Source organism: Vigna unguiculata, chromosome 1 (assembly GCF_004118075.2).
Source record: "Vigna unguiculata cultivar IT97K-499-35 chromosome 1, ASM411807v1, whole genome shotgun sequence".
Classification (NCBI taxonomy): Eukaryota; Viridiplantae; Streptophyta; class Magnoliopsida; order Fabales; family Fabaceae; genus Vigna; species Vigna unguiculata.
The window spans coordinates 30,667,032-30,688,863 of record NC_040279.1 but is presented as its reverse complement, the minus strand read 5'-3'; the positions used below and the strand labels follow the sequence as shown (position 1 = coordinate 30,688,863).

At 30.2% G+C, this 21,832-nt stretch overlaps 3 protein-coding genes across 4 annotated transcripts; 1 reads left to right on the top strand and 2 right to left on the bottom strand.

The window, feature by feature from the left end:
* Positions 1 to 486: 486 nt before the first annotated feature.
* On the bottom strand, positions 487 to 2,106 carry LOC114194169 (CWF19-like protein 2). The gene is made up of 4 exons (XM_028084621.1): positions 1,920 to 2,106; positions 1,259 to 1,781; positions 947 to 1,159; positions 487 to 836 (listed from the first exon to the last, which is right to left on the bottom strand). Exons 2-4 carry the CDS (start codon positions 1,646 to 1,648, stop codon positions 498 to 500), a joined length of 942 nt encoding a protein of 313 aa, XP_027940422.1. The 5' UTR covers positions 1,649 to 1,781; positions 1,920 to 2,106; the 3' UTR covers positions 487 to 497.
* An 8,066-nt stretch (positions 2,107 to 10,172) lies between these two features.
* Positions 10,173 to 12,620, bottom strand: LOC114192515 (probable LRR receptor-like serine/threonine-protein kinase RKF3). Its single transcript, XM_028082263.1, has one exon. It carries the CDS (start codon positions 12,311 to 12,313, stop codon positions 10,400 to 10,402), a length of 1,914 nt encoding a protein of 637 aa, XP_027938064.1. The 5' UTR covers positions 12,314 to 12,620; the 3' UTR covers positions 10,173 to 10,399.
* Positions 12,621 to 17,889: 5,269 nt separating this feature from the next.
* On the top strand, positions 17,890 to 21,132 carry LOC114181538 (receptor-like cytosolic serine/threonine-protein kinase RBK2). 2 transcript variants are annotated; one of them, XM_028068017.1, is made up of 8 exons: positions 17,890 to 18,555; positions 18,672 to 19,028; positions 19,340 to 19,591; positions 19,682 to 19,836; positions 20,118 to 20,197; positions 20,282 to 20,417; positions 20,494 to 20,646; positions 20,859 to 21,132. In XM_028068017.1, exons 2-8 carry the CDS (start codon positions 18,695 to 18,697, stop codon positions 20,964 to 20,966), a joined length of 1,218 nt encoding a protein of 405 aa, XP_027923818.1. In that variant the 5' UTR covers positions 17,890 to 18,555; positions 18,672 to 18,694; the 3' UTR covers positions 20,967 to 21,132. The 2 variants fall into 2 exon arrangements, with proteins under 2 accessions (XP_027923818.1, XP_027923823.1); XM_028068022.1 differs by having other exon boundaries at positions 17,890 to 19,028.
* The last annotated feature ends 700 nt before the right edge of the window (positions 21,133 to 21,832 follow it).

Below are 21,832 nucleotides of genomic sequence, written 5' to 3'. Positions count from 1 at the left end.
GATAGAGCCGTTCTTATTTAATTACAAAACGGACCATTATACTAAACTTAATTAATAGTAAAAGGTATCTGTGTTGTACTGTAAATAAGTTTTCTTTTTTTTGTTAAATTTCATGACGTCTAAAATTTACTTTTTCTTCAGAAATATATGTTGTCCGCCTATGATGCATATTTAATATTTGTTTTAATGTATATTTAATATATTTTATAATGCCATTAATGAATTAGAATATGTTCTTCGGATCGGATAGAATGTCACTTGCATCGGACTATTTTAGGTGGTATAATTCTTGAGATCGAGACGTTGAGAGATCAGAACAAGTTCTAATCCATCATTGATAAAGATGAAAAAAATTTAAAAAGGTTAAATTGTGTTTAGTATTAATGATATTTTCTGATACATATTAGAACTACCCTGAATCAAACATAAAAAATTGTTTATGAGAATATAGTTATATAAAGAAAAGGAACAAAACAAGAACGAATAAACAATGTTGATTAGAAACGGTCTTGAAGCTGTTTTGTCCAATCAAAATGTTTCCACTCTTTGAAAAAACTTGCAACTTCTTGCTTTTGTACCTCCATAGCCTTGTAGCGTCGTCGCCTACACATGTCCTCCTCTGTCAAGTGTAGCATGCCTCTTACCACACTCAACCCAAGCCTGCTGTTAAATTCTTTCTCGTCGTCGATAACATGAACAAAACCCTTCTTTACACCAAATTCAACGTGAAAATATGGGAAGTGCATTGGAATTGAATTATGCAATCCCTTCTCACTTGTATCAATCAGTTTCTTGGCATTGTGCTGACTCCACTCATCTTCAGCTTCATCAATAGCCTGTCATAAACCCAAATTGAAGTGTTTAAATTTTTAAAATGTAGGTACTAGAAGCTTAAAAACAAATAAATAATCAGGTCTACACAAGAAAATAATGTTTTGCTACTCACCTTTTTAAAGTACAAAGGAGCCTCTTTGGCAATATCTTGGGGTAAAGGGATGCACTCAACCATACAATGCCTTCGTTGCTGGGCCAATCCCATCACCGTCTCAATAAACACTACCTCCTTCCCTTGCTTCGCGAACATCATAACTAGGCACTTTTTAAAATTTTTAATTTCTGTCCACACATTTTCGTGTACGGTTCTCGTAGCAGATTCATGCTGTCACATAAAAGGAAAAGACAAAGTAATAAGGTTAAAATTCCATAAAAATAAGATAATGAGGTTTCAAATCGACATTAGCAGAAACTAAAAAGTCACCTGAATTGGCAAGATGCAGCAATGACCAGGAACCACGGGCTGCCACTGTGGCAACATAAGATATGTGAAATTTGCGATTGAAACAACAAGATGCATAGGACGATTTGGATTTTCTAAACAAAAGAGGCAGCGTTCTTGCTGAGCCAAGAACCGATTAGTCTTTTTTTGGGTCTTACTATCATCACCCACGTTCTTCTTTCTACTCTTTCTGCTCGGACCATCCTCAAAATCATGCTCATCATAAGCCTGAGTGGAAACGCTATACTCCTTGTTTTGCATTCTCATCAGTTTTTCAGCTTCTTCATGTTTTCCCTTCAAACGAAGTTGTATAGCCTTGGCTGCCAATTGATTTGCACTTGTTAACGAAATCTTGCATAAAGTTTCCATCATTAGAAAACTTATTTAGCCCACCACCCTCAGCTACCACGTTTTGGTCACTCTTTCGCTTTCCCCAATACAAAGAATCTTGAACTTTAGGTTTTCTCATTTCATGGTGACAAACAGAAACATCCTTTAAGCAGTCCTGTTAGGATTTCAGTAATAGAATATATTTCAGAATTCCAAAAATATGTGATTAACACCAAAATGTTTATTTGACATAAAACTAGATGAAGGAACAAGAAAGAAACGTAAAAGAGTTATTTTCTCTCATCAAAATTACCATTGTAGGAGTACTTCGACCGTGCGTATCAAAGTTTCAGATTCTTCTTCCTTCTCTTCTCCACGAAAGAAAGTCTTTCTTCTACTCTCTTTCTTCCCAATTTGCAATGTTCGCTGTAGTAATCCACCACCAAACTTCAGAAATCCTTTCTCCCCTTCTCTTCTTAACGCTCTGTAAGCGATTCTTGTAAAACAATTATTCTTGAGGATGGATTTCAAGAATTAATTGTGTTACGTATATATAGATTTGTAAGAAAGAAAATACAGATATTTGAAATATTTGAGTGATGGATCACTTTTTCTATCTTATCAAAACAGCTTAGATTTACATATATGTATAATAAATATCCTCATACATCATATATATATATATATATATATATATATATATATATATATATATATAAAATTATTAAAGTCAATAATATATATTTATAATTAATAATAACAATAATTAATAATTAATAAAAGTAATAATAATAAATAATGTATATGTATATGTATAGTAATTAAATATAATAAAAATTATTATGAAAATAATAATAACAATTTAATATAATTTACTATTTATTATTTTTTTATTAAAATTTATTAAATAATATTTTTTTAAAATTTAATATTTTTAACTAATCTAAAAATTATTTTATTTTTTCTATCAAGGTCATTTTATTAATTTTGAAATTTTATCTATTATAACTTTTTATTTTTTTTTATCAATCATTCAAATTATTCACTAATTTTCTAAAATTTATCTTCAAATCCATTCACTTTATTCTTTAAATTCACACAAAAAAACACACATACAAATCTACACAAATTTTAACAAATATATCTTCACACTTATTCCTAAATCCATCTCTCTATCTGAATAAAGCCTAAATCTTGTTGCACTTCATATATATATATATATATATATATATATATATATATATATATATATATATATATATATATATATATATATATATATACTAGTGAACACACAGGCGCTGTCGCGCCTGTGTATTCACATTTTTTAATTTTCAAGAAAGTTAAGATCAATAACAAATATATAATTTTTAAAATATATAAACAAATAAGATATGTAAAAAGAAAATTTAAATGATGATTTAAGACAAAAGAGATTTGTAGAAAAATGATTAAAATTCATATCATTATAATTTTTATATAAAAATTAAATTTGATCTCATCCTCGATGGGGACACAATTGGTTCATCGATGGGGACACAATTGGTTCATGTTAACTAAAATTAAGACTAAATTGAATAAAAATAACAAATATAAAGACCAAATTGAATATAAAACATTGTCTCTGACACGTAAACACGGATAGTATGACACATGGACATTTAAAACAATTAAAAAAATAAAAGAAAAATTAAAAAATTAAAAAGAATTAAAAAAAATCGTGACACGTGACAGTCATATTTCATGACCGTTAATGATTTGAACGGTTTTAACAAAAAAAATGATCTAATTGAACACTAATGAACACACAGGCGCTGTCGCGCTTGTGTATTCGCATTTTTAATTTTCAAGAAAGTTAAGATCAATAACAAATATATAATTTTTAAAATATATAAAAAAATAAGATATGTAAAAAGAAAATTTAAATGATGATTTAAGACAAAAGAGATTTGTAGAAAAATGATTAAAAGTAAATTATTTATAAAATAATTAATTTTTAAAATAACTAAGGGTAAAACGGGTATTATGAAATGTGCACACCAAAAGAGGAATCCCCTTTATTGTTAGAAAAATGATTAAAAGTAAATTATTTATAAAATAATTAATTTTTAAAATAACTAAGGGTAAAATGGATATTATGAAATGTGGACACAAAAAGAGGAATCCCCTAGAAAAATGATTAAAAGTAAATTATTAATAAAATAATTAATTTTTAAAATATCTAAGGGTAAAACGGGTATTATGAAATGTGGATGCAAAAAGAGGAATCCCCTTTATTGTTATATGTTATATATATATATATTATAGAACACACAGGCGATGTCGCGCCTGTGTATTCGCGTTTTTTAATTTTCAAGAAAGTTAAGATCAATAACAAATATATAATTTTTAAAATATATAAAAAAATAAGATATGTAAAAAGAAAATTTAAATGATGATTTAAGACAAAAGAGATTTGTAGAAAAATGATTAAAAGTAAATTATTTATAAAATAATTAATTTTTAAAATAACTAAGGGTAAAACGGGTATTATGAAATGTGGACACAAAAAGAGAAATCCTCTTTATTGTTAGAAAAATGATTAAAAGTAAATTATTTATAAAATAATTAATTTTTAAAATAACTAAGGGTAAAACGGGTATTATGAAACGTGAACACAAAAAGAGGAATCCTCTAGAAAAATGATTAAAAGTAAATTATTTATAAAATAATAAATTTTTAAAATAACTAAGGGTAAAACGGGTATTATGAAATGTGGACACAAAAAGAGGAATCCCCTAGAAAAATGATTAAAAGTAAATTATTTATAAAATAATTAATTTTTAAAATAACTAAGGGTAAAACGGGTATTATGATATGTGGACACAAAAAGAGGAATCTCCTTTATTGTTATAGAAGATAGATTTTTAATTTTCAAGAAAGTTAAGATCAATAACATATATATAATTTTAAAAATATATATAAAAAAATAAGGTATGTAAAAAGAAAATTTAAATGATGATTTAAGACAAAAGAGATTTGTAGAAAAATGATTAAAAATAAATTATTTATAAAATAATTAATTTTTAAAATAACTAAGGGTAAAACGGGTATTATGAAATGTGGACACAAAAAGAGGAATCCCTTATATTGTTAGAAAAATGATTAAAAGTAAATTATTTATAAAATAATTAATTTTTAAAATAACTAAGGGTAAAACGGGTATTATGAAATGTGGACACAAAAAGAGGAATCCCCTAGAAAAATGATTAAAAGTAAATTATTTATAAAAGAATTAATTTTTAAAATAACTAAGGGTAAAACAGGTATTATGAAATGTGGACACAGAAAGAGGAATCACCTAGAAAAATGATTAAAAGTAAATTATTTATAAAATAATTAATTTTTAAAATAACTAAAGATATAAATAATTGTAAGAAAGAAATTGTTAACAGCTAAGCCTAATAAATGTCTACAATATATGGTTAGTCACACCACTATTCGTCGGTCTGTAAAGATATACACACGTCAAGAAAGATATGAAGAGGGTCAAAATCTTCTATGATACAAAATAAATATATTTAATAAAAACATACAATTATGAACATTTTAATTACCCATTTATTAATTTGGAGTATGAATATAATGTATCCAACCCACTTCATTCATTTTTAATTGGATTTATACTAACAATATCATTTAATTTTTTAAAGGAATGACATTTCATGTTGGTGAATATTTGTAAATAAAATCCTCAACAGATACAAAATAGATTTATTTTGGTTAAATTAATAAAAAAAAGTAAGTATAATTAATTAACTACTTATTTGTTAGTTAATTGTGAGTATAGATATCATGATATCTAACTCACATACGTTATTTTTTATTTATTTGAATAATATTAAAAAGATTACATGATCAAAAATAAACTTATTTGTTAGTTTATTGTGAGTATAGATATCATGATACTAACTTACATATATTACTTTTTATTTATTTTGATATTATAAAAAGTTCACATGACCAAGAATAAAGTGATTGGTAAGTGGAACATTTACGATAAAAAATATTCAAACTTTAATTTTGTAGATTTATGTTTATATTGAGATGTTATCTTTATAGTTAATTTTTTTATATATGTTATTATTAATTAAGAGGTATATATTATGGATATTATTTGATGAAATGATATTTTTACTTTTATTTAAGTAAATGTTTTGTGAGATATATATATATATATATATATATATATATATATATATATATATATATATATATATATATATATTATAAACTTATCAGTTTTTTTGTGTAAACTTATAAAATTAAAGTTGTTTTAACATATAATTACTTTTTAAAACGTATATTTGGTCATACACCTTATTTAAATTTATCTTCTAGAAAGAATAAATTCATTTACATAAATAATTTCTTATTCAATGTTATTTAAATTATATTTTGAGATCAATTTTTTTATTTAAATTTATTGTTTAAATAATTATTTTGAAATATGTGCAAGTATTCAAAAATCCTTGCCAGTATAAATAAGTTGCTAATATCTTTTATGCGAATGCTGAAGAGTGATAGGACAAATTCTTTTAAACATAATGCTTAATATACACTATAGGTATGAAAAACGGGATAGTTGGTTTTCGCTATTCCATATCTATTTTCGTAAAATAAATTATCTTTATTTTTTATCTAAATTTGATAGATTTTAAATTTTTGTCTCATTTTCATTTTTACCGGATAATGGAAATAATCTCGTATCCATACCGTACTCGTTATTTTATTACTTCAATATTAATTTTAATTAGTTTTTATAAAATAATAAAAAATTACGGTAAACGAAACATAATATTATCAAATATTCAATATTTGGTGGATGATTGTTTTTTCAATATCAAATACTTTGAAATAAATTATAATTGTTTACATTTTAGATTAGAATACCAAATAAAATTTCATGATAATCAAAACATTTATTAATTTGCAAACATTAATAAAACCTAGTTGATAAAATTTAAAACTATTTTTAAAAAAATATGAAAGGAAAACAAATATTTAAATTAAAATATATTTTAAATGTTTCTTTACTTAAATTTTTTAAATTTTAATGAACCTCTTTTTTATACACTAATAAAAATTCTAATATCACTTGATCAAAATAACGCAAAAAAAAAAACATAATAATAAAATTTTGATATAAATCTTGTATCTTTTAATCAAATATATGTTGGATGATGATAAAAAATATTCATGACAATTCAATTAAATTTTTATATTGTAGTAAATAAAAGTTATTTATATAATTATAGTAAAAAAAACTACAGTATGATTGATAATGAATTAGAAAATAAAAAATAATTAGATAAAATATATCAAAATAATATTCTACATGATGAAAATAAACAACAAATAAAAATATTAAAAAATTAACAAATGTGTGTCTTAAAATATATCAAATATATGTTGGATAAGATAAAAAATATCTTAAAGATCTAAGAAAATTTTTCAAATATCAACATATATACTTGATAACGAAAATTGTTTTAGCGAAATAAAAGAGTTCTCAAATGAAATAAAAGTGAATAATAATAAATAAAAAATATATTTTTATATTACCTAGTAAATGAAAAGTTTTGTTATTAGACACTCAAATTGAGAGTATTAAACATTTTCATGTAAAAGAAAAAAAAATATATAATAAATAAATATTAAAAAATAATAAAAATATTCAAATGTGAAACATAAAAATGGCGGGGACGAATATTATGGTGGGAATATGTACATCCACATACTTATCCTCATGCTCAATTAAAAAAATTGGGATTCTCCATACTTATATTCATATCCGGTCAATACAGAAATTTTCCATTTATTTGTCATCTCTAACATAACAACGACTCATTATCATTTTTTTTAGAATGTTTGAGGAAATTTAGTAAATTACGGTATTAAGTATTGTGTTAATACGGTGATATTACTTGGAGCGCGTGATATTACAAGATAAGACAAAGACAATGTTAAATACTATGCGTTTATAGGAATTTTTAATATATGAATGTAATTTTGACGTTAGAGTTTGAACCACAAATCTCCTTCTACAAATTTGCTTGGGATTAATTACAAAAAGGATGCAAATGCAACAGATTCTAGATGACTGTGTAGGGGAAAAGTTTGCCTCTACTTTTAGATGATATATAAAGAAACCAATTAAAAAGTAAACTTATTTTAAATTGATTTATATTACGTCACAATTTAACTGAATATAAGAACAACTCACTCTTCTAAATAAACTAAAACTATAATTTTATGGCAAAACGCAAGACTCAATGACAGAAAATTTGTTATGCAATTTGTGTACCCTCTCACCTGAATAATTTGTTGTAATCGGCAACTAAACCAGATCATACCAACTAAAGCTCCACTTATTAAGAAGCTTTTATAAACTCCACTCATGCTGTCTAAAAAGGAATGCATTAATTTATGTCACCACCACCACCACCTTATAATCCTAATATTTAAACAACGGAATCAGTATATTGGTCTGATTGCCAGCTATGCTATGTTGTCGGGTGTTTACGCTCCCTTGTCCAATAAAACAAAAGCCACTTCGGCAACTTATCAACACAGAATAATCCAGTTAAACATCAATATTGTTTCTACACAACCGGACACTCTTGACTCCTCAGGGTTTGCTCTTTATATTACTCTATCTCTTATTTGACCGTTCTGAGGTATGTTCCAATTAGTGTTGAACTTCTCGAGTAATTCGAGTTCAGATTTTTTATCGGTTTTTTCTCTTCTTTTGCGGGATATTAAAAATATATTATACTGGTATTTTAAATATCTTTTTAATATATTTTAAAATGTTAAAATTAGTAGTAATCAGTGTATTATGAAAGCACATAAAGAAACAACACATAAAAGACCAACAGAGAATCCAAGTTTGAGTAATACATGTACACGACGAGTTCAGTTTTTTTACTGAGTTTTGTTGTGTTATTCTCTGCTGAGTATTACAATCATACTGTATTGATACTTTAAAAATAATTTTAACACGTTTTAAAATTTTAAAATTAATGACCATCAATATATTTTGAAAATACAGCAGAAAAACAAATGAAAAAAAACTAGTAAATAATCCAAACCAAACCGTACATGACAATATGATGCTTAACTAAGGGTGTGTTCTTTTGGGGAGATGGATATGGGGGAGAGTGTGAAGATGAATTTGTGTAGATTTGGGTGGATGGATTTTTGTGTTTTTTTGAGTGGATTTAGAGGGTAAAGTGAGTGGATTTGGAGATAAGTTTTATGAAAGTTAGTGAAAGATTTGATTGATATGATAGATAAAATAAATTGTAAAAATAGATAGAATTAGAAAGTTACCGAAATACCCTTGATGAAAAAAGAGAATGATTTTATAATTTGATGTTATAAAAATAATTATAATTAATTAATACGAATTAAAAAAATATTAAAATTATATAAAATTTTAAATAAAAAAATTAAATATTTATGAATGTAAAAAAATTATACAGTTAAATTTTAAAAGAAAGTAAAAAAAATTAAATTTTAAAAAAAATTTATATAAAGTTAAAAAAAAATTAAAGAAAAAAGTTAAGAAAAAAGTTTTAAAAAAAGTTAAGAAAAAAAGTTTAAAAAAAAGTAAAAAAATAAAATAAAATCATTGACACCAGTGTGGTAACCGGTGTCGGTCCTTCACAAAACAAAGGCACCGATTATGTAACCGGTGCCATCCCCTCTCGTAACAACAACACACCCCCATCCCCCCTCTCATAATAACAACACACCTCATCCCCTCCATAATAGCACTGCAACACTCACACAGCACTGCCATCCCTCATCACAGCACCGCCATCCTTCCATAACAACCACACCACCACCTCAACGCACGACCATCTCTCACCACACATCAACCCCATCACCTCACCTCACAAACAAGCGAAGGGTAATTTCGTAAAGTAATAAATATACCTGTTTATCCTCTTATTTTTTAGGGGATGAAATAATACACCTATCCCTCAAATCGTCGCTCCCATATCCCTTCAAATAACTGAAATGGAACACGTTCCAAAACTAAATCCGCTCTCACAAATCGACTGAAACAGTGGTACACTCTCAAACGAACACAGCCTAAGAGTTTGAATGTAAGGATACTAAATACAGTAATTAATGTAATTAATTACCTAGCGGAATTTTCTATTTGTACTATTTGTAAGAGATTTTATTTACTATCAATCAAATTATGACTCAATTGTGTCTAGTCTAAACACGAGGTCCACTGTTCTTGGTTGTCTGACCGGTCGGTACATAATGTATGAATATAATTTGCCATTTTCACATCTTACATAATTTAAAGCTTTTTGAAGAAAATATCCAATTTTGTTAGCTTATGCTATTATTTCATTAATTTTATAAAGCGTAAGATTCTGCTTCTGGGAACGACATCCACAGTTGACATGAAAGTTACTGAAATGAAACCATTACTAACAACAATGGTAACTCCTATTACATCCACTAATACCAACAGCAAACCAGAACTTAAATGCGCCTTCAGTAATCTTCAATAGTTTTCTTTTATATATATATTTTACTAATTTGGTAAGAGGAAGGGCAATGTCTATATTCCTTCATACACCAAAAAAGAATCAAATTTTGTACACCTTTTTCCCTTTACAACAAAAAACGTTAAAAAAGAAGATACAATCTAAAATCTTAATGTATAAAAAAATCATGTCTACGCGGTTACACTAGCTAGAGGAAAACAATCCAATTTCCACAGTTTCATTCTGTGGTAACAGTATCAGCCACTGAACTTTCTTCTTCTTCTTTGGAAATAGATCTGCGTCGACCTTGTAATGTATATGCTTGATAACCGGTTGGACTGCAGAGCTGACCCGAGTTACTGAGAGCAGATTTTTCAATGTCAATCCTGCCAGCAATAAAAGGAATTGGCCTATCCGTTAACGAAGGAACCGATTCATCTGTCTCCAGCATTTTAACAACCTGGTCCATTGTCGGTCTAGCGTATAGCTGTGGATGAGAACACAGCACAGCAATCAACACATACTTCTCAAGAACTTCTGGTGGACCTGCCTCTGGAATGCCATCTTCAACAACATCCAGAGCACTACCGTTTCTAACCAACGACCAAGCAAAGTCGGTGAGTGCAGAGGGTTGGCCATCATCGTTCGTTTGAAGAGCCTTTTTCCCACTCAAAAGCTCAAGAAGCACAACACCATAACTGAACACATCACTTCTCTCTGTCAACTGTCCATACAAGGCATACTCAGGAGCAACATACCCCATAGTCCCAGCCACTCTAGTGCTCATATGCGTCATTCCCTCTGGGTTGAACTTCGCCAACCCGAAATCCGCCACCTTCGCCTCAAACTTATGGTCCAGAAGAATGTTACTAGCTTTGATATCTCTGTGAATGATGGAAGGTTGAGCCCCATAATGCAAATAAGCCAACCCTCTAGCGGTCCCCAGAGCAATCTTTTGACGAATAGGCCAACTCAGATTCTTCTTGGAAGAACCAAATAAATGATCATAAAGACTCCCATTTTCCATCAAATCAGTCACGATAATCCTCTGGTGCCCCTCTAAATTGGTGGTGGCAGTACAATAACCTCTTAAGGTAACAAGATTCACATGGCGAACACTCGCAATAACCTCAACCTCGTGAGTGAAGCTTGCATCCCCGGCAACAGAACAATTCTTGAACCTTTTGAAAGCAACGGGACTACCATCCAGCAAGATTCCTTTGTAAACGTTCCCATAACCCCCACTCCCGATCATGTTATCCCTGGAGAAGTTCCTAGTAGCCTTTCTAATCTCATCAAAAGTGAACCTAATCAAAGTCGTACTCTGATTCATGGAATCCAACCCAGAACCCAAACCCAAACCAAGTTCGGATGTTCCAACACCCTTCCCTCCCGCAAACTCGTTCCTCTTCTTCCATCTAATGTAAGTCCAAACCCCGGCGAAAACAAGCAAAGCCAGAAAACAGAAAACGGAAACCACGATAATGATGGTTCGGCGCTTACCGCTGGAGCCGGGGGAGGAAAAATCGAGGCCGAAGAGGCACTTGGCGGTTCCGGGGTCAGTGGCGCCATATTGGTCAGAGAGAGAGGCGGCGTAGATGGAGGTATAGGCTCGGCAATCGGAGACGTTCCCGTCGGTTGGGCCGGTCAAGTAGGAGAGAAGGTTGGAGAGTTTGGTAGTGCAGAGGGCGCAGGGGGCGTTGTTTTCGAGGGACTGGTTGCAGTTGCCTTGGACGGCCTGGATTGCGGCGGTGGGGGCGGTGTCTTCGAACTGCTGTTTGGTGGTGATGTTCATGCAGCCTTGGGAGATCCACTCGGTTTTGAGTCCGCAGGAGGAGCGGATATCGATGCTCGGGTCGAACTCGTTGATGAAGGACTGGAAGGAGGCCCAGCAGGACTCGGAGGCGTTGAGCGGCGGCACGAAGAGGTTGCTGCGGCGGAGGTAGTCCGCCTGGAGGAGGTGGAGGGCCTGCAGGATGTAATGGCACTGCGTGCCGGAGTCGAAGGAGGGACGGGCGCCGCCGCCCACCACGCGGAGCACGGTGATGTTCAATGGACACGGAACGGTTTCGTTGGCGGCGAGAGAAGGAGGCGGAAGAATAAATGAAAGAGAGAAAATAAAAGAGAGGGAGAAATAGAAGGGAAGGGACATTGCAATTGTTATTGTTTTGCAAAGGATGTTTTTTGAGTTTGGATTATGAACGGGAGATCTGAGAGTGAAGGGTGTTGTGAGAAGAGAGGGTTTTGGTTTGACCAGTGTGGTGGAGTTAGTTAGTTACCTGCGTCTTATGAGCTTTGTTTGTTTGTTCAAACTTGATCAGCGAACCAAACTCACTTCCCTCATTGTTTATTATTTTTTTCCAAACACTTACTAACACCAGTACCTTCCAAGAACAACACTCTCATCAAGGTACCCAGATAACCCCGTTTTAACAACCCGTTCATTCATTTTTTTATTTTGCCTCCAACTCTTACTTTGTCTCTTTCTTTCGCCCGGAGACTACACCAGTTCAATTTACACTTTCCAATTACCGTTACCGATTTCAACTTTTCTAATTATTTATTTTGGGTAATTGAAGCCCGTCTCGGGCAGATCTTGGACTCCCGACAAAAAGCTGGCCCACTCACGCTGGCCCACTCACGCTGGCCCACTCACAAACGGAAAACATTCAAGAGTCACCGTAGCAGGCACCAAATTATTAAAAAAAGGTCAAAACATTAATGGGTTATGAATAGAGACAGATACTAATAATGTCTAAAGAATACAATTAAAAAATGTATACAAAATTTATTTATTAAAATTAGTATAATAGACTCTTTTATTATTTTTTACGTGTTATTTTATATATATTTTCTAAAAGCTATTTTTAATTTTTTAGCTGGTATTGTACTCATAAGCAACACCTATAAAAAAGTTATCTACCTACCTAATTTAAGGTTAATTTGAATCGATTTATCTCTAAACTAAATAATAAAATTTTAAAGAAGTCTTCCAAAAAAAAGAAGCTTCTTTGTCAAAAATCTTTACAGAAAATTTTGACAAACATATTTAAAGAGTCTTTTCCGTTCTTTGCACAGACTGCTTTGTTTATTTATAAATAAACCTTGACTTCTTAACGAAAGTCTAGGTTAAGTTTACAATTAATGAGGCATGTGATAGATTTTTCGTGATAAAATATTTCAAACATAATATTAATATAGTTATTAATTTCTTTTGGGTTGATATTTTTAAACCAGACGTTTGTGTATTTTAAGTGATCACTAATGTAACTCTATATGTATAAATTAATTTGATTTTTAATATTAACTGTTGCAATTTATATTTTTAATGTTTAACTAAATAAAGAAAGTATAGGTAAATAAATGAGGTAGATAACTTGCAACAACTATAGAAGTAAACTCTTTCTAATGCACCAAAACTGAAAGTAGAATAAAGCACACACATTTGACTTTGTGCTCCTTTTTATGTGTCTATTGTCTTATGGGAACGAATATTAAAAAATATACTTTAACAACCAATATAACCATGTGACAATTATATTATAAAAAATATAATAACATAAATATACTATTGATGATTTAAATATAGTGGTTAATGAAGTAAGTTATAATCCATTTCAAAATTCAGGTATTGAAAATAAAATTACTGCCAAGTTATACGTTATAACTATCATTTACAATAAATACTTATTTTAAATATCAAAATTATATTGCACTAAAATAATATATAAGTGTTTTTACAATAATTTTTACTTAAGATTGTTAATCTGGTTGTCATTATCTGAAGCATTAGTGTGGACAACAAGATAATCCACAACACGTATAGGTCTTAAAGAAATGAGTTTATTATTGCATTGTTTTTTTTGTTACTTTTGTTTTAGCAACCATGAAAACGACATGATAAGAGGTGATTTTTGTAGTTTAAGTTTTATAAACAAATTAAGACCTTCATAACGTTGAGTGGAGGAAACACGGGCGATTTTTTGTACCGGTGATGCGAGATAACACACTTGGAGCATGGATGATATATTAAATCTTAATACTGAGGGACACCCACCGGCGGAACTTATCTATGACAGCGGAGCCGGTGCTCTCCCAACGTTTTTTTTTTCTTTATTCTTTATATATATTTTTTAAAAATATATTTATATATTATTATATTATTTATATAATTTAGTTTTAAAAAGTTTGTTTAAATTTAAAAATTATGGTTTTTCTCTCTGTTGTAAATTATTTTATTTCTTTATTTGATTTCTTTTTCTTTAGTACTTTTATCTCTTTTTATGTTTTCTTTCCATTCCAATCTTTACCATCGATCTCTTATTATTTTCTAAATCAAACGGTACTACAACAAAATTAAGGAGTTAAGGAATATTTTGGATCGAACAATTCTTTCTTTTGAGTAAATTAATTCTTATATCTTTATGGTCATAAAATCATGTTCTAATTGTTGATTAAACTATCTTTGTGTATATAGAGTTATTTTAGCCTTTGAAGTTGTATAAGGAAAGAACAGTATTAGAAATCTACTTTGAGGTAAGGGACCACTTGGAAGTTGTTAATTTTCTTAAAATATTAAGTTTTGGTTTTGAGATTTAATTTAGTTGGTGTATTCATAATTTTATCTTCTCCAAAATAGGTGAAGGGTGACAAATTTACATTAGAAAAATTATGATGAAGAGTAGAATAATTATTATTTTTTTCAAAAGGGATGCTTGTGATGAAGATTGAAAAAAATGTATCTACGTCATCTAAACTTTAGAAACTTCATGATAATCCAAAAAATGAAGAAAATGAAAAACAACTATATAAAGTTCCTAGAGTTACATACAATTTGAAAATGCTTTAGAATGTGATCCGGAAAAACGTCCTCAAATTTGACAATACCCACCAAATCAAATTGATGAGGTACGAAGGGCTTATCTTAAATGAGGTTCATATCAAATGCTATCTAGAAAATTATCCGTTGTTTACTAAAGATGGTTATCCAAAAAGATTTCAATACACATGATTTAACTTATTTCCTTCATGGCTAAAGTATTCGGTATTCGCAATTAAAAAATGTTGTATATTGCTTATTGTGCTGTCATTTTAGTAAAAAACCAAGCAGATGACTTGACTCAAATGTTTTTATTGTTACATGTAATTGAATTGATTTTCATTGAATTCTAGTTAGCATTCACTTGATTATCATCAACATGTTTTAACTTTTTTTAGTGTTTTTTTTATAGGTTTTAAAAGATTTTATAACAAGCATTATAATAATCCATATTGGAAGGGATATTGGAACAAACTTCAGTTATGATTTTATTATTCAAGATTTTAAATAATTGAAAGAACATTGAGAAACACTATAGGTAAATTTTGTGTTTTTTAATATATGATTATTGATAATAAATTTTATTTTACACTTTCATATATATTATTATCATATTTTTCTGGATTTTTTGAATATAGAAAATTATGTGAGAAAATAATTTTATTTTAATGTAGAAAAAAATAATTTTGGCTCCCTGATATTTTGGTCCAAAGTTCCGCCACCAGTGACACCTAACCTACACTGTTTATGTTTTGTTTTTTTCTTTAGTGCCCCACAACTATTTTTTTTTCCGACTACAGAAATAAAAGAGAAGCACAAGTATAAAGATAATTAAAAAAAAAATATAGTTGACTTTTTACGAAAACATGCATAGAAAATTAAAATATATATATATATATATATATATATATATATATATATATATATATTTTCGAAGAACATAATGATGGAATATAGCAGGATTGATGAAATTAGTCAAAACCACTCTTAATCTAAAATATTAGGACAATAAGTTGACAGATCTTCGTTATTATACAATGTTCAAGTTTTTCATTTCATTTAATATGGAACTTAAACTTACATTTGAATTATCAACAAATAATAATCATTGAAAATATATTATTTTCTTGCAATGACATTAAAAAAAAGTTAAATATGTTTTTAGTCCCTTAACTTTTAATTAAAATTGAAATAAGTTTATTTTCAAACTTTGGATTAATTTAGTCATCTATCTTTATAAATGGGTGAATTTAATCTTTTTAATCAAATTTTGTTAAATTTATTTGACATTTCAAATGCATTTCACGATTTGATTTGAGTTGTTTATACCATATGACACATTTTCGCCTCAAATATTATCATAAAACACGTTTGAAACATCAAATAAACTTAACAAAATTTGATTAAAATAATTAAATTGGTCCAAAATTTGAAAATGAATTAATTCCAATTTTTAATAAAAGTTAAAAGACTAAAAATATATCTAACCTAAAAAACAAACATCACAAACAATCAAATAAAAAAGAAAAAGAAAAAAAGCGTACTACATAAGAATTTATTATGATTGAATTAAATTTATATGATAGAAGTAACATTTTGTCTTTATTATACAAAATGTTTGTACTAAAATCATACAAATATAATATTGAGAGGCCAAAAATCAAAAGACTTATAATCTGATATTTTTTTAACAAGAAAACAAACTCAATTTACCTCTTCCTCTTTCACTTTTACCATTCGTAAACTTTGTGTCTCCTTACGATCCGATGGGTTAACTTCAAAGTTTTCAACAACTAGTTTTCTTTTTTAATTTTTTTTTCACCTTTGATCTAACATTCAAGTCCATTTTAACAAAACAACCTAATTACCAATAGGTTTCTCGCGTGGCATGATAAGTAAAAAACACCAATCCTAACCGATACTAATGCTAAGAGCTGTCAACTGGAATCTGCGAGTCAACCCATCTCATCACGGGTTTGGGTCGGGTTGGGTTAATTTTTTTTTTTTACAAATTTTAATACGGGTTAATTTTTGATTTGGCTCACTTAGAATCCGGCTCACCCGGGTTGAACCCGTGATGAGCCAGGTTGACTCACCAATCCACAAATAAAGGATCACACAAGTATTTTTTGTTAAATTAGATTTTGCACTTGGGTCGTGTTAGGTTGTCTTTTTAGTCAACACATATAATTTGTATTTTTGTGATTTTGGATTGGATTTGGATTATATTAAAGTTTATTTATATTTTAATTAGAATTATAATTTAGTTTTAACTGCAAAAAAATAAAAATTAAATATTTTTTTAATTAATTGAGTTCGTGAGCCAACCCGTTTAACCCACCAACCGTGATGGGTCGGGTTGGGTTCGAATTTTTTTTGTTCGTTAATAAATGAGTCGAGTTGAATTTGCTCACTAAATAATTAACCTGTGGTGGATTAAGCCAGATCGGATTGAATTACCCGTTTTCACACATTTACCAATCTTAATTCTACTTAAACCCCAAGCAAAAACAAGCATGGAAAGAGAGGGACAAGGTGCTTATGAAAGTATCCAGAAACGATTAAACACGTACGCATGGTGAATTGCCCACAAACAGTAACATGTTTTTAACTTTCATCGCTACAAACAGAACATTATTATTATACAGGACAAATCTTCCATGAATGAAGCCAAGGTTGGGTTGGGTTGCCATAAGCAACAATCCCAATATACAAGAGGAGACCACAAACACCAAACACACCTTTTCTCTCACCAAAGAACCTACCGTGACCATCATCTCTAAAGCCATTTCTTTTCTTCACTTCTGTCTCTTTCTTCGTCCCCCACAATTCAAATCACAACAACACACTCTATCACAAATTTATATATAGTTTAAAAAGAAAAAAATAATAATAAAGCCATAGAAAGATTGCATTTCTTTTCTTATTCTCTACGTGAGGGGCGATATGATAATCCGCAATGATAACATTCTACCATTTGTTGTGATCATCCGATAGTTGATTTTTGCGGGAAAGGGTCATAAATTTATTTTGCTCAGACAATTAAACTAGAAAACGACATTGCAAGAAGGTTGTAGTTAGTTGAATGTAGAAGGCGAAGTAATAACTAATGTTGATGTCTGCCTCTTCGTTCATGCTTCTGTCTCCTGGTCTCCCAACCCTCGTTGCTACAACTCCCAAGAAAACAAAAACATAAAGTAATTAGTTAAGTAGTCAAATTCAAAATATTGCCTTTATGGCATTCCAGCTACCCCACTTTTACTTCAACCATGAAATGTTGGATTAAATTTCTTTCGTCCTTGCTGAGGATTTATTTCGCCTTGTGGGTAACTGAGATGTTGTGTTGCCATGTGATTTCAGTGCACCTGTTTCGATACATTAGTTGTTGCGTTGCTTTCACCTCTCCCTCGAGTTTCGTTCATTCTTACATTGCACTTGGTTTTTCAGAATTGTTTTCTAGGAAAATTCCTTTGAATTGAAAGCTCCGTGCAGTTTAGTTAACTCCCACAACCGTTCCCCACAGTTTGGCATCCTAGATTTTTATGGCGTGTTGGGTTTTCATGTTCTAGTTGACGGTTCGCTTCTAATTCCTCCTCTCATTTTCTATCTGTTTCATCAAGTTTCACATTTTCGTGGTGGATTTGAATTTGGATTTGGATTTGGATTTGGATTTGGAATTTGTTCTCTTTAGATTCTGGGTTTGGGTGGTAGAAAATGGAGGACGAGGTGGATTCCCCTGTTGGCGTTCTTGAAGATTATTTTTTCAAGAGTTCAGAATCAGAAACTAGTTCTTCGAAAGAACCTGGTACTACGGATTCTGATAAGTCAAAGCCCGGTTCTAAGTGGCATGCGTTTCTTCAATTGTTGAGGGTCAAATCGAAGAAGCCGGTGGCCACATTGTATCCTCTAAGTGTCCTCAAACTCTCCAGAATATTCAGCAGTGGCATGAGGGAGACTGTGATAGATTCTGATTCTTCCTTTCATAGTTCACCCTGGAAGATCTTCACTCACCATGAGATACAAATTGCAACCAATTACTTCGCCCAAGGTATGCAATGCAACATGTTTAATGGATGATTACATTAATGTTATCCAGCTAAAAGTTGTTACAGATGTTCACTTCATTTCCTTTTTACAATAATGACCTGATATTGATGGATTTGTTAACCTACTTCAAATAAAAACGAAGTTAAACAATCTCATTCAAACTCGTTGATGCATTTCCCTTGTCTACTTTAACACGGTTGGTTGCAGATATCAATTGCATCAATGTTTATTCTGATTTTACTCTTTTTTGTTTATACTTTAGTGGTTAACATGCCCTTTGCAAAGATTAAACTCATTACATTGGTGGTGCAGAAAATTGTATTGGAAAAGGTGGTTATGCTGAAGTTTACAAAGGGTGTTTACCAAATAATCAGCTGGTGGCTATTAAACGATTGACACGTGGAGCAGAAAATGAAACTATAGGGGACTTCTTATCAGAACTTGGCATAATGGCTCATGTAAACCATCCCAATACTGCTAAATTAGTTGGCTATGGAGTGGAGGGAGGAATGCATTTAGTGCTTGAGTTGTCTGAAAAAGGGTGCTTAGCTTCAGTGCTGAATGGTTGGATCAATTTTACTTTACCATCACACAGTTCTTAGCATTTCAGCAAAATTTTACTGTCATTAATTGTTAATATCTCACTGCTGTTAGGTTCCAAGGAGAAGCTACCATGGTCTGTTAGGCAGAAAATAGCATTAGGAACAGCCAAGGGTATATTGTATCTTCATGAAGGTTGTCAAAGAAGAATTATCCACAGAGATATAAAAGCATCAAATATCTTGCTCACTGAGGACTTTGAGCCGCAGGTATGGGTATGACTTTGGATTCTTTTGTGCAGATTTGATTTGATTCTATGGTTAATCACCACATATTCATTCTTTTGGCATTATTTTGGTTTATGGTTTGTAAAGACAAAAACAAGTTTTGGGAGATCCCTGATTTGTTAGGATTGAAGTTATGAAACCTGTCTATTTTCCCGTTTGTACTCTAACAAAAACCTGCTTTGTACGTAAGTGGACATCATTTCTGCATAATGGTATGTATGACAATAATAAAATTCTGAAAAGTTGAGAAATTTTTCGTGCAGATCTGTGATTTCGGGCTAGCAAAATGGCTACCAGAGAATTGGACCCACCACAGCGTTTCAAAAATCGAAGGGACTTTTGGGTTTGTTGTCACATTCTCATTAAATGATTTGTACTTTTCTGTAACTTGCTATTAACTCAATTTTCAATTATGACTGCTGCACAGTTACCTTGCTCCAGAATACTTGCTTCATGGGATAGTGGATGAGAAAACAGATGTTTTTGCCTTTGGTGTAGTGCTATTAGAATTAGTCACTGGGCGAAGAGCACTTGATTATTCACAACAAAGCCTTGTTTTGTGGGTACGTTGAGCAATTCAACCAAAAAATAACAGAAATAAAAATGTGTGCTTGAACCTTTTCTGTAATACTTTTGCAGGCAGAACCTTTTCTGAAAAAGAACAGCATTAGGGAGCTGATTGATCCTTCACTTGCTGATTATGTTTTTGACTGTCGGCAGATTAAAATTATGCTTTTCACAGCTTCTTTATGCATTCAACAATCCTCTATTCGTCGCCCCTCCATGAACCAGGCACGTTCTCTCGTTCTCTGCTTCTCCTCTTCTCCTCAAACTTCAACAAAACAACCTTTTCACCTTAAAATTTAGAATAACTGTTTTTTTTTCTTCAATGTTGTTAATTTTGAGGAGTTTATATTTCTAAAACCGTTAAACCTTAGGAAAGTGAAACCCTTTTGTTAAATTGTAGTAAAGTTCATCACTTTGCAATTGACCTATTGGTGCAGGTTGTGCAGCTTCTGAATGGTAACGTTAGCGGCTCTAGGTTCACCAAGAAATCTCAACTTCCATTCACTCGAAAGGACTTTCTAGAAGAGTTCATTGATTCTGATTAATTGAAAGGAACACAAATCATGAGAGACAGCAACACTAAATTGTTATTAAATGATGACAGTGATGTATCAAATTTTCATTTTTTTTTTTATCAGAAAAATGGAAAAACAAAAGCTATTTTTCCCCAACACGTGATTAAAGGGATTGGAGTTTTTACACAGACTCAAACCGAATATTCTGAAGTCTATATAGTCTCTAAACTATTGATTTTTGTGAAGAATTCAAATGCTTAAATTATTAATCACTTCATAGGAAAAAAAAAACTTTACTTTTTCACTATTCTTATCATATATTTCATCAGGGCAAAGCTTATTATCTTCTACAAAGCAAGTGTAAGAAACTGAAAAATAATATTGAACTCTCAACAGTTATATCGATTTTTGTCGACGTGAAGACCGTTAAAAATTAGGTAAACTTAATTCTGCATGATTCACTAATTAATACCAGTTCTGCGTAATTATGCATGGTTCACTAATTAATAAAGCGAAAGGATTACTAAAAGGTACTTGTTTTTATTTTTAGAATTTTAAGAGATATCATATTGATTAAGGAGATACATCTTTTAAGATGAAAAGAAAAAGGTATATTAAAAGAGAAAGAAAAAATGGAAAAAGTGAACTGTTACTCTTTTTTATCAGTAAAACCGTGGTATTTGAAGATGATTCAATTATTTGATTTCTGTCTTCTAAAATTATTATTGTAATCTGTAATTTTGTAAAATGATATTTAATTATCTACTCTACTCCTTTTATCATACTCTTTTTTAGTAATATTAATAACTATTTTTTGGCTTAATTATCTTTTTCGTCTCCTAATTTGTTGATTTGGTTCATTTTGGTCCCTTATTCTTTTTTGGTTTAATTTGGTC

Bases quoted from the DNA above. Each gene is read 5' to 3' on its own strand.
- LOC114194169 (XM_028084621.1), bottom strand. From the start codon at position 1,648: ATGATGGAAACTTTATGCAAGATTTCGTTAACAAGTGCAAATCAATTG. The intron at 1,160-1,258 runs GTGACTTTTTAG...TTTATGTGACAG, and splicing joins GCTGCATCTTGCCAATTCAG to CATGAATCTGCTACGAGAAC. The intron at 837-946 runs GTGAGTAGCAAA...GGTTTATGACAG, and splicing joins CTCCTTTGTACTTTAAAAAG to GCTATTGATGAAGCTGAAGA.
- LOC114192515 (XM_028082263.1), bottom strand. From the start codon at position 12,313: ATGTCCCTTCCCTTCTATTTCTCCCTCTCTTTTATTTTCTCTCTTTCA.
- LOC114181538 (XM_028068017.1), top strand. From the start codon at position 18,695: ATGGAGGACGAGGTGGATTCCCCTGTTGGCGTTCTTGAAGATTATTTT. The intron at 19,029-19,339 runs GTATGCAATGCA...TTGGTGGTGCAG, and splicing joins AACCAATTACTTCGCCCAAG to AAAATTGTATTGGAAAAGGT. The intron at 19,592-19,681 runs GTTGGATCAATT...CACTGCTGTTAG, and splicing joins CTTAGCTTCAGTGCTGAATG to GTTCCAAGGAGAAGCTACCA.